Source organism: Zootermopsis nevadensis, unplaced genomic scaffold (assembly GCF_977971745.1).
Source record: "Zootermopsis nevadensis isolate Lab colony 2312 unplaced genomic scaffold, Znev_1.0 Znev_ptg000208l, whole genome shotgun sequence".
NCBI classification, from domain to species: domain Eukaryota; kingdom Metazoa; phylum Arthropoda; class Insecta; order Blattodea; family Termopsidae; genus Zootermopsis; species Zootermopsis nevadensis.
Genome location: NW_028259339.1, coordinates 27,288 through 39,824, shown reverse-complemented (window position 1 = coordinate 39,824; position 12,537 = coordinate 27,288). Strand labels below are relative to the sequence as shown.

Here is a 12,537-nt window from a genome sequence, read left to right as displayed (position 1 = left end):
CGTGGACTGCAGTGAGAAAAGGGACGAGGACTGCAGTGAGAACTGGGACGAGGACTGCAGTGAGAATTGGGACGAGGACTGCAGTGAGAATTGGGTCGTGGACTGTAGTGATAAAAGGGACGAGGACTGCAGTGAGAAAAGGGTCGAGGACTGCAGTGAGAATTAGGACGAGGACTGCAGTGAGAAAAGGGACGAGGACTGCAGTGAGAAAAGGGACGAGGACTGCAGTGAAAATTGGGACGAGGACTGCATTGAGAAAAGGGACGAGGACTGCAGTGAGAATTGGGACGAGGACTGCATTGAGAATTGGGACGAGGACTGCATTGAGAAAAGGGACGAGGACTGCTGTGAGAATTGGGACGAGGACTGCAGTGAGAACTGGGACGAGGACTGTAGTGAGAAAAGGGACGAGGACTGCAGTGAGAATTGGGACGAGGACTGCAGTTAGAATTGGGACGAGGACTGCATTGAGACAAGGGACGAGGACTGCAGTGAGAACTGGGATGAGGACTGTAGTGAGAAAAGGGACGAGGACTGCAGTGAGAATTGGGACGTGGACTGCATTGAGGAAAGGGACGAGGACTGCAGTGAGAAAAGGGACGAGGACTGCATTGAGAAAAGGGAAGAGGACTGCAGTGAGAATTGGGACGAGGACTGCATTGAGAAAAGGGACGAGGACTGCAGTGAGAATTGGGCGAGGACTGCAGTGAGAACTGGGACGAAGACTGTAGGGAGAAAAGGGACGAGGACTGCAGTGAGAATTGGGACGAGGACTGCAGTGAGAATTGGGACGAGGACTGCAGTGAGAAAAGGGACGAGGGCTGCATTGAGAAAAGGGACGAGGACTGCATTGAGAAAAGGGACGAGGACTGCAGTGAGCATTGGGACGAGGACTGCAGTGAGAACTGGGACGAGGACTGCATTGAGAACTGGGACGAGGACTGCATTGAGAATTGGGACGAGGACTGCAGTGAGAATTGGGACGAGGACTGCAGTGAGAATTGGGACGAGGACTGTATTGAGAATTGGGACGAGGACTGTATTGAGAAAAGGGACGAGGACTGCAGTGAGAATTGGGACGAGGACTGCATTGTGAAAAGGGACGAGGACTGCAGTGAGAATTGGGACGAGGACTGCATTGAGAATTGGGACGAGGACTGCATTGAGAAAAGGGACGAGGACTGCATTGAGAACTAGGATGAGGACTGCAGTGAGAAAAGGGACGAGGACTGCAGTGAGCATTGGGACGAGGACTGCAGTGAGAACTGGGACGAGGACTGCATTGAGAACTGGGACGAGGACTGCATTGAGAATTGGGACGAGGACTGCAGTGAGAATTGGGACGAGGACTGCAGTGAGAATTGGGACGAGGACTGTATTGAGAATTGGGACGAGGACTGTATTGAGAAAAGGGACGAGGACTGCAGTGAGAATTGGGACGAGGACTGCATTGTGAAAAGGGACGAGGACTGCAGTGAGAATTGGGACGAGGACTGCATTGAGAATTGGGACGAGGACTGCATTGAGAAAAGGGACGAGGACTGCATTGAGAACTAGGATGAGGACTGCAGTGAGAAAAGGGACGAGGACTGCAGTGAAAATTGGGACGAGGACTGCATTGAGAAAATGGTCGAGAACTGCATTGAGAATTGGGACGAGGACTGCAGTGAGAATTGGGACGAGGACTGTATTGAGAATTGGGACGAGGACTGCATTGAGAAAAGGGACGAGGACTGCAGTGAGAATTGGGACGAGGACTGCATTGAGAATTGGGACAAGGACTGCATTGAGAAAAGGGACGAGGACTGCATTGAGAACTAGGATGGGGACTGCAGTGAGAAAAGGGACGAGGACTGCAGTGAAAATTGGGACGAGGACTGCATTGAGAAAATGGTCGAGGACTGCAGTGAGAATTGGGACGAGGACTGCAGTGAGAACTGGGACGAGAACTGCAGTGAGAATTGGGACGTGGACTGCAGTGAGAATTGGGACGTGGACTGCAGTGAGAAAAGGGACGAGGACTGCAGTGAGAACTGGGACGAGGACAGCGTTGAGAAAAGGGTCGAGGACTGCAGTGGGAATTGGGACGAGGACTGCAGTGAGAAAAGGGACGAGGACTGCAGTGAAAATTGGGACGAGGACTGCATTGAGAAAAGGGACGAGGACTGCAGTGAGAATTGGGACGAGGACTGCATTGAGGAAAGGGACGAGGACTGCAGTGAGAATTGGGACGAGGACTGCAGTGAGAACTGGGACGAGGACTGTAGTGAGAAAAGGGACGAGGACTGCAGTGAGAATTGGGACGAGGACTGCAGTGAGAATTGGGACGAGGACTGCATTGAGAAAAGGGACGAGGACTGCAGTGAGAACTGGGATGAGGACTGTAGTGAGAAAAGGGACGAGGACTGCAGTGAGAATTGGGACGAGGACTGCATTGAGAAAAGGGACGAGGACTGCAGTGAGAATTGGGACCAGGACTGCATTGAGAAAAGGGACGAGGACTGCATTGAGAAAAGGGACGAGGACTGCAGTGAGAATTGGGACGAGGACTTCATTGAGAAAAGGGACTAGGACTGCAGTGAGAACTGGGACGAGGACTGTAGTGAGAAAAGTGACGAGGACTGCAGTGAGAACTGGGACGAGGACTGCAGTGAGAAAAGGGACGAGGACTGCAGTGAGAATTGGGACGAGGACTGCATTGAGAAAAGGGGCGAGGACTGCAGTGAGAATTGGGACGAGGACTGCATTGAGAAAAGGGACGAGGACTGCAGTGAGAACTGGGACGAGGACTGTAGTGAGAAAAGGAACGAGGACTGCAGTGAGAACTGGGACGAGGACTGCAGTGAGAAAAGGGACGAAGACTGCAGTGAGAAAAGAGACAAGGACTGCAGTGAGAACTGGGACGAGGACTGCAGTGAGAAAACGGACGAGGACTGCAGTAGGAATTGTGACGAGGACTGCAGTAAGAACTGGGACGAGGACAGCAGTGAGAATTGGGACGAGGACTGCATTGAGAACTGTTACAAGGACTGCAGTGAGAACTGGGACGAGGACTGCAGTGAGAACTGGGGCAAGGACTGCAGTTAGAATTGGGACGAGGACTGCAGTGAGAACTGGGACGAGGACTGCAGTGAGAACTGGGACGAGGACTGCAGTGAGAACTGAGACGAAGACTGCAGTCAGAATTGAGACGATTACTGCAGTGAAAAAAAAGACGAGGACCGCAGTGAGAACTGGGACGATGACTGCAGTGAGAACTGGGACGAGGACTGCAGTCATAATTGGGACGAGGACTGCATTCAGAACTGGGACGAGGATTGCATTGAGAACTGGGACGAGGACTGCAGTCAGAACTGGGACGAGGACTGCAGTCAGGACTGGTGCAAGAACTGCAGTGAGGAGTGGAACGAGGATTGCAGTGAGGACTGGTCAAGGACTGCAGTGAGAACTGGGACGAGGACTACAGCGGCCAGGGCGCTGACCAAGGCAGATTAGATGTGGCTGTTCGTTCTGCAAGTGCTGTCGAACATTCAGAGATCGGCCTTCCGAGGCTCAAGGACTTCGATCCGCTCCAACTTCTGGGGGCAGGAGGCATTTACGATTTCTTGTAGTAAAAACTTCACAAATTAACTGTGGATTTCTCTACTTATACAATATGGCCCTGATTTTGTGAACCGCTCCAGTAGCAGTAAATCAGCTGAGACAACAGCAATGTAAGTGAGAAGAGTGGAGCTTAACCTCCGTCTAGGAACACTCACGCGACTTACATTTACGCAAACGAATCTGCAGAAACAATAAATATTTTAGACGTCAGTTACAAGAGTTACTCCATTCAGACATTTGCTAATATGAACAAGTGTTGTTGGATCATAATCTTCCTAAACTCAGAGCCAAGTCTTGATTAATAATGTTCTATAAAGATTTAGTGTCAGAATATCAGAGAACGTTTATTGCTTCAGGAAGATGGTTACAAATTGCTCGGAATTTTGTTCTGCCGAGCCTAAGGCAATCAAAATTTTCTGTCAACGATAATTTTCTCTTTCTGATGACGGGTGATTGACATTCTTCTTGAATGTCATCTGCGAAATGTTGTTAGTGGAAATCGATTCCCTACCAAAGGTAAAGGGCCAGAGGAGGGCGATCAAAATAAGATGGAACCCATATTCAGAAATAACCTGCTTCTCCCTTTGATGTAATTGATATTATAATTTTCTGTTGTGATAACGCTCTACTAAAATATTTCACGATCACCGTTGATAAATGACTAATAGATGGCGATACGCTCTTGAACAACATTTCTTTATGTTTGAATATTGATTAAACAGCATTCATTGAAGGACTGCGAAAATTAACTTGTGTTTTCAAGTTGGTGTGACTGGGTCAGTGACCCTCCGAAGACGATTCAAAGCATAAACATTATAGGAGTATGTGTTTAACAAAAATAATTCTGATTATGTATAATGTATTATTACACATAGAAAATACCGCAGAGCTAAGTGGGCTTTCTTTCTGTTTGTGTCACCCGACACGGCCATTCATAGAAGACATACTTTATTATCTTATCAACATCATATTAAGTAAGTTCCAATACATTTGAATTTACTTGCTAATTTTTTGATTTTGTTATTGGTATTGCAGGCATGCTCTTAAATCGCTCCAGTCTTGATGCCTAATGGATCGCACTGAAGAGGGAGTTCTCCGCATTTCTGAAGTTTGGGATGTGATGAGTGATATTTTGGGTGCTTCAATTTATTGGAATTCAGCTTGTAACATTAACAATTTATTTTAATTATTTCCAATAAATGATATTTACCATTGAAACATATACTTGAATATAAACAGATTATTTGATAAACAGCTACATTTTTAACCATTTGTATAATTTTTAAGTTTTCCCAAAATATATTCTTATATCTGCATGTATGTCATCACTTGACTGTCGCAGTATTATGCAGCAATGAAGATTTATGTGACATTACTAATACTTGTAGGAAAACTAACTCAGTTAGAACTTCATTCTTCACAGGCTGCATCCCTCAGACTAAGACACAAAACATTCAGAAACAGTTCCTTTGCAATTTTCAATCCACTCGAACTGTCAGCAAATTACTGTAGTTGCGGAAACATTCTTTATTTTCTGTGGCACCGTGTTTTGTCTTTCTCAGGAACATAAAGAGAATGGGTGGAAAACCTGGAAACAAAACTAAAATGTTAAGGAAATCATGCTTTAAAAGGAAATGTTCCCAATGTATCGTGATATGAAGGATTATCAAAAGGGGCAAGAGTCGAGCCGATGCGCTGATGCTGACAGGCAGAGGCAGACACTTGATGGGTTGAATAACTGCAAGGAAACTGAGGCTGACACTCAGGAACATTCGAGTTAATACAAAAGATCACCGTACATAAAATGAATGCACAGTTAACATTTCTCGCAATAAACTTTGCTCGAGAAGGAAACAATACTTGCTGAAACAGAACACAGCAGAAATGTAATTAAGAGGGTAGTAGTTTGTTGCTAACTACTCACTTTCCATTCTGTCAGCAAATGACTTTCTGGGTTACCTTTTAGATGCATTAAGTGAACAGGTATTTTTTATATTAATATTGGTATTCAGTAAATATCTCTCTATTAATTTTAACTTTACTTAAGTGTTACAATTTTATAGTTCCTGGAAGGTCTTGATGGTAGAAGCAGACCCTCTGGATGGAGGAACTCGATATAACGATATTAAGTGGAGATTTTCTGGTCATTAGATACTAAAATGCACTGAAATCTATGACTGATATGCTAATGGTAATAATGAATGGACATTGCAAATGGTGTCATAATGCTGCAATGTGTCTGCTGTTATACCATAATTAAACGAAAAAAGTCTACAGTCTCTTACAGCTAAGAGTTCTAAATCTGTGTTGCTTCTTTTTCAACGTGAACATGGCCTTTGCAGTTGTTCCCTCCTTGAGAGCCTTAAGTGCGTCTTCGTACTGACAACAAAGAGTTTGTCTTGATGCCAAGTTTTTCATACTCCAGATGCCTTCATACGCCAGGCGATGAAATTAATTATGTGTCATGACAATAATTAATGAATAATAAATGCAGATTCATTGCCTGACACCTCTGCAATAAATAATATATGTGCGTGTGATTCTTAATTGCATTCATTTCATTTAAGGATTGTGATCTACTCCTAAAATCAATCCAAGATGAAGCTCCTATAAACAAATGGTCACAATTGCCTTGTCAGAGGCTGCAGCAATGAAGCATCAGTTCAGACGTAATATTTGGACAGGAATAATTGGTGATCACATTAAGAGTTAGTGTTTAAACTCTTGGGGTGTCTTATATACATTTTCAGTAGAATTACCTTGAATACTACTGGCTGTACCATTGACAGTGTAAAAAAAAACTGTGTGGTTTACGCAAGGCTAAGCTCCTGTTCATTTACCTGCAACATAAAGCAGCTTTTGCACTCTCATCACACACATTGATGGATGAGATAAACCAAATCGACTTTGTGGCCCGATTTTACATCTACCAACTCCTACCTGTGGGGGAATCTGAACGGCATAATTTTGTTGGAAAGAGTCCACATGAATTACTACCTTTGGCATTTGATTCAGTGGCTGGGACAACAGTAGCACATATGACTGGAATTTTTCATTGCACTACTATCAGGAATTCTTGGTGTATCAGAGGTAATTTATGCACTCAATGGAAGAAGCAGTATTTTCAGATTTTTTTTTTTGGGGGGGGGGAGGGGGGGCTTTTTGAAAGTTAAGATGCTGTTAAACTATGCTTAAGTACAAAAATGAATGTGCGTCTAATAAGCTGTTTTACTTGTCTCATTTGATTTACTGATGCTTCCAATTCTCACTAATCAGGTGGTTACTGTGTCAGGGTTTAATATTAATATTAAACCTCGACCCGACACAGTAATACTTCTAGATGTCTTCCGCCAGACACGTCATGTCTCTATCAACTCATCACCGACTAATATTGAACATCAGATGAACCACGCCATATAAAAAACAATACCTTCGTTCTAATATATAAGAGTAATCTGATAAGAACATTTCAATAAACTGCATAACATTGTAAATGATTGTAATTCGAGTTTTAAATTTACCAATCTAATTTATACCTGAGGACGGTTAAATATAACCGAAACATGTCGTAAGAGACGTTCCAATATGTAAATCGATCATTCGATGCGGAACGTGAAATGATATTTTAAATATTTTATATTTTATTATCTTATTAAAATTGTGATTTGACGGAAAATATTAAAATATTAACATAATTCACAATATGACGCAAATATACTACCTTATGTCTCATTGTATTGTTGAGTGAGTGCATCAGTTCATGACGTTTGTAATTCATTACGGTTATTGTCTTATGTCTAGGTGGTATTTATTTTTAAGTTAAGTACTTTAGGTTAGATGGTTTTGTAATCTAAGAGTTGGTTGATTTTGAGTGGGATATGTTGTTTTGTTGTGTCTTATTGTTTTTGTTGTGTCCTTTTTTATTGTTTTGTTCTGTCTCATTGTGTTGATGTATCTCATTGTTTTGTTGTGTCCCTTTTTTATTGTTTTGTTCTGCCTCATTGTGTTGATGTATCTCATTGTTTTGTTGTGTCCCTTTTTTATTGTTTTGTTCTGTCTCATTGTGTTGATGTATCTCATTGTTTTGTTGTGTCTTATTGTTTTTGTTGTGTTCCTTTTTTATTGTTTAGTTCTGTCTCATTGTGTTGATGAATCTCATTGTTTTGTTGTGTCTTATTATTTTTGTTGTGTCCCTTTTTTATTGTTTTGTTCTGCCTCATTGTGTTGATGTATCTCATTGTTTTGTTGTGCCTCATTGTTTTGTTGTGCCCTTTTTTATTGTTTTGTTCTGCCTCATTGTGTTGATGTATCTCATTGTTTTGTTGTGTCCCTTTTTTATTGTTTTGTTCTGCCTCATTGTGTTGATGTATCTCATTGTTTTGTTGTGTCCCTTTTTTATTGTTTAGTTCTGTCTCATTGTGTTGATGAATCTCATTGTTTTGTTGTGTCTTATTATTTTTGTTGTGTCCCTTTTTTATTGTTTAGTTCTGTCTCATTGTGTTGATGAATCTCATTGTTTTGTTGTGTCTTATTATTTTTGTTGTGTCCCTTTTTTATTGTTTTGTTCTGCCTCATTGTGTTGATGTATCTCATTGTTTTGTTGTGTCCCTTTTTTATTGTTTAGTTCTGTCTCATTGTGTTGATGTATCTCATTGTTTTGTTGTGTCTTATTGTTTTTGTTGTGTCCTTTTTTATTGTTTTGTTCTGTCTCATTGTGTTGATGTATCTCATTGTTCTGTAGTGTCTCATTGTTTTGCTGTGTCTAATTGTTTTATATCTTATTGTAGGTCACTGCCACCGGGTATAAACCCATTTGCAGTCAATAATAAATAATAATAATAATAATAATAAAAGTCTCGATATGTGTGTTAAATATTTTTTCATCCTCTTAGTTCATAATTGTCTTGAATTTTTAAATCTGTCAGTCATTTGTCCCCTTGGACTGGGTTATTTAGTGGATTTTGTTACCTCCTTGAATCCACTGAAATATTTACACTGTAAAAAATTTCTTACAGGTATGTGGTTTTCAGTGGTCAGCTACATACAGAGAACTCATCTCAGGTCATGGTTACGCAAATAATCAACTAATTATGTGGAAATATCCATCAATGACAAAGGTAAATGATCATAATTTTAGTGAGATGAAATGTTAATAGAGAAGGGATTGAAAATGAATTGGTTATTTCTGAACGGTTTGTATTGGGAGATGTCTACAAAAGTTCACTCAGGATATTTTCATGTATTTTAAAATTATACATATATAATTGTTTAGTTGGAAGATAGATTTATTTCACACTTATTTTTGAGCATCCTGTGGCTGAGATTTAATTCTTGTAGAACAGGCTCGTGAAACCAGCCACTTTTGTATATTATTGTCTTCCTGTCTGACTTAGTGTTTAGCACCACAAACATGATGTTCCTGATGCCCAGTCAGGCACCCATTACCAAATATTTTGTAAACGAAAGTCTTCTTCCCCCACTCTCTATTTGCTTCATCATAAATCATGGGTCAGTATACATACTTATGCCGCAGTACATGGCACCAACATGAGAACCTGAAATCTCAGAAAATGTTTATCCAATACTGTCATGGCAAACTTTGTAATTTATGGTTATTTTGATATTGTTCCCATCACCTTTACTCTGCCATGCTTGAGGGAATGAAAGAAGAAAATGGGGTGGTTTTCCTGGCCTCTCAATTTGGTCTCAACCCACAACTCCTATGGTTCTTCCTCTTGACCTTTCTTCTGTCTCTGTTGTGTTTCTTAACCTGTCATTCCCATCTTTATCACAGCCTCCATTGTGAACATATTCCTTTCACTTTCATGTTCAAAGCCTTCTTTGGGATTTGTCTATTATTCATTCCTAATAAACCATTGTCCACACCATTTCCTTCTGTTCTTTGCTAGTTTTCCTTCCATGGCATTTAACTTAGATTCTCTTTCATTTTTTTAAATTTTTTATCCTATCTCTTTTAGTATTTCAGTCTTTGCTTCTTAAAAATTGCATCTCTGCTGCCATTAATCTAGTAGTTAAGGAGTTTACTATTTAACATAAGAATTATGATCCTTAAATTTGGATTGAAACTCTTTTATTTTCATCATTGCACTGGGTGAATATTTTAAATTTGTACAGGAACCACAGACATTAATAACTTCTGTGGTCCCCGTACAAATTTATAAAGTATTTCCATAAAATATTTTTCATCTAAATGTCAGACAGGATCTTGTCGTCCAAACAAAACACTAACACAACACGAATACCGGTACCACCTTCTGCAGGCAGAGTCAGTTTGTATTTTTACTCCAAGAGTTTATTGCCAAACCCCAAAGCTGGAGAACTGGTTCTTGCACAATTTTATCAGTAAAATTAGAGCATTGATTAAGTTAATTAAATCAAGTCTTGAATTAATTTCAGGTTGCCGAATTAACTGGACACACAGCACGGGTCTTGCAACTGGCTATGTCTCCAGATGGAGATTAACTTGTAGATCAGCCTGTGCCTTACTGGTTAGTTACATATTGAGACAATACCTTCCGTGTAAGATCTGAAGCTTTCACGGGGACTAAGTATAATGAATTCTTGGGCTACCAACAGTGTAAGGTTTTTTCCTCCATTAAAGCAACTTACAAGGCTGGTAGCCCGAGAACAATTCATTAAACTTTCCTTATTCATTTTTATGTACACTGACTGGTACATTTTTCCCCAAAAGCTGATCTTCAATTCTAGCAGAATAATATAGAAAAATTTATGGGAATCAGTTTAGGCTGTAGCTCAGCTTTCCTTGTGTTCAAAAATTGTTATAATGTGGAAAGGTTGAGAATTTCTCCTCTTTGAGAATGCAGGAGTGATGAAGTACCTGACTTAAGATAAGGGTCAATTCTGGGCTTTTGTGGTAATGAACACTGCCTGATGTTTCATAATCTCACAGATTTTCGTGAACAGCTGAATAAAAAAATGTAGTTTGTTAGTCAGGACTTGCCATAAGATATTGAAATTTGTGTTCAATCTCTGAGTGAAATATGTCAGACTGTATTCTGGTATCATTAAAATATATAAAATTATTCTATTTCACTTACTTCATCATCCAAATTATAAACTAAAGTATTCTGAAAAACTGGATTCTGCTTCTGTCATCAGATACAAAAGCAAAAGGGGATAGAAATCCTATCTTTTGGCCCTCCTGCCTAAGACCTGCTCCAGATTAAAAAAAAGAAAAGAATTATATCCTCCCTCTTCAATACTGGAAGATTAGAGCAGAATTCAGCTTCCAGACACTGTGGTCTTAGTATTTAATAATTCAGAAGATGGACAATGTGCGAAATTGCAATTCTGCACATTATACTTCACAATCACCAAAATACTTTAGACTCTGATTAGATTTCTTGTTTTATATTCAGAGTCCTGTAAAGCAGTATGAATTCACAAGAAAAATGGTTGATGAAGTGTTGCAATAAATAATACAAAATTTAATACAGATGAAAGAAAACACTGTCCTGATTGAAAGTTACATTCTTCTATCACTCAAGGTTCAGACACAGCCATGTGCACCAGTCTGGCCTCTGACAAACCCCCACGCCCAAAGCACACATCTTCTGTAGCAGCTAACCCTTTGAAAGTGTGACAGAGTTCAAATATTTTGGATCAGCAATAACAAAAGAAAATGATATTCACAAGGAAATTAGAAGTGAGATTGGATTACAGAAATGCTTGCTACTTCTCAGTTCAAAATATTTTGTCTTCCTGTTTGATTTCCAAGAACATAAAGATTAATATAAAAAACAGTAATTTTACCTGTTGTTTGTATGGGTGCAAAACCATGGTCTCTCACTTTGAGGAGAAGAGGGCGTTGATGAGGATAATTGGGCCTAGGACAGAAACGGATAGGGCATAGTGAAAACTGCATAATAATGGGCTTAATAATTTGTAAGGTAAAAGACTGTTTGTGATTTTATTTTGTACAATTACAGAAGAGGTTCAGATATTCCTACACACCTTCCTTGCCAACTAGTCAACAGGGATAAACATGTATGGATTTATATTCACACGAAAATTTTTAAATAGAATTCTGTAAAGCTGAAGGATTCTTGAGTCTAATGAAGGGAGAGTGGAAAAAAGAGAAATGAAAAACATCTGTTCATGCTATCCCTTTCCAAAATGTCGGCTTGAAATTGCTGCATTCTGCATAAATGTCACTGTAGATTTTAAACTTCCACATTCAATACATATCAGATGTACCTTGTAGTAGTCCATTTGTAACAAATACTGAGTCTGTAAAAGAACAAAGATTCCAGCACACAATATATTTTGTATTATTAACAATATAAAATTAAATCTGGGCGCATTTCATACACTCATCATCTCCAGGCCGTTATGGAATCATTTTTTGTTGTGAAACAGAGTTGTATGCAACTTTCCATTGTCTAGAATTTTTCATTACAAGAATTTAAAAAGTAAGTTTAAAATTGCAATCTGTGGTCTGACAATTAACACAATATTATAAATTTATTCACATGGAGGCATGCACAATTGTTGGCACTCTGGGACACAATAAGTGTGTATACATTTCTTGATGTCTTCTTGCGCATGAGACACAGTCTGAAGGACACACGTCCAACATTACAGTCTCCAATACAATACTCTACACTACACACACACACACACAGCTGACATCCGTCAGATGGCGACTCCTGGAAACACACTACAAAATGAATACACACATATTGTGCTGTAGATTATTATTTCTTTCTTTTCAGCCAAAAGGGCAATATCATCAGTGAACCTTAACATTGCTATCCTCTCCCCTTGATCCTTTATTACTGTCCTGAACTTCTCTTTCAGTTTTCCTTCATTGCTTCCTCAACATACAACCGCAGAAATGTGGGAGTCTAAAACGTCACTTTTGAAGAACCCGGGAGAAAAGCCGATCATAAT

The 12,537-nt window shown here is 39.9% G+C and overlaps 1 protein-coding gene and 2 long non-coding RNA genes across 3 annotated transcripts in view; 1 reads left to right on the top strand and 2 right to left on the bottom strand.

The window, feature by feature from the left end:
• Positions 1-12,537, bottom strand: part of LOC147870720 (uncharacterized) — a 65,524-nt gene that overhangs the window by 41,568 nt on the left and 11,419 nt on the right. The gene's annotated exons all lie outside the window — the stretch shown is intronic.
• Positions 1,891-4,825, top strand: LOC110840939 (uncharacterized). The gene is made up of 2 exons (XM_087342086.1): positions 1,891-3,713; positions 4,639-4,825. The coding sequence occupies exon 1, from the start codon at positions 1,891-1,893 to the stop codon at positions 2,569-2,571; it is 681 nt and encodes a 226-aa protein (XP_087198212.1). The 3' UTR covers positions 2,572-3,713; positions 4,639-4,825.
• The window catches only part of LOC147870721 (uncharacterized), a 5,417-nt gene continuing 4,420 nt past the window's right edge, over positions 11,541-12,537 (bottom strand). The window contains exon 3 of the long non-coding RNA XR_015533222.1: positions 11,541-11,874. This is a non-coding gene — a long non-coding RNA (uncharacterized LOC147870721). The remainder of the gene's footprint in view (positions 11,875-12,537) is intronic.

What these genes read in the sequence shown, in the direction of transcription:
- LOC110840939 (XM_087342086.1), top strand. Translation starts at nt 1,891, where the DNA reads ATGGTCGAGGACTGCAGTGAGAATTGGGACGAGGACTGCAGTGAGAAC.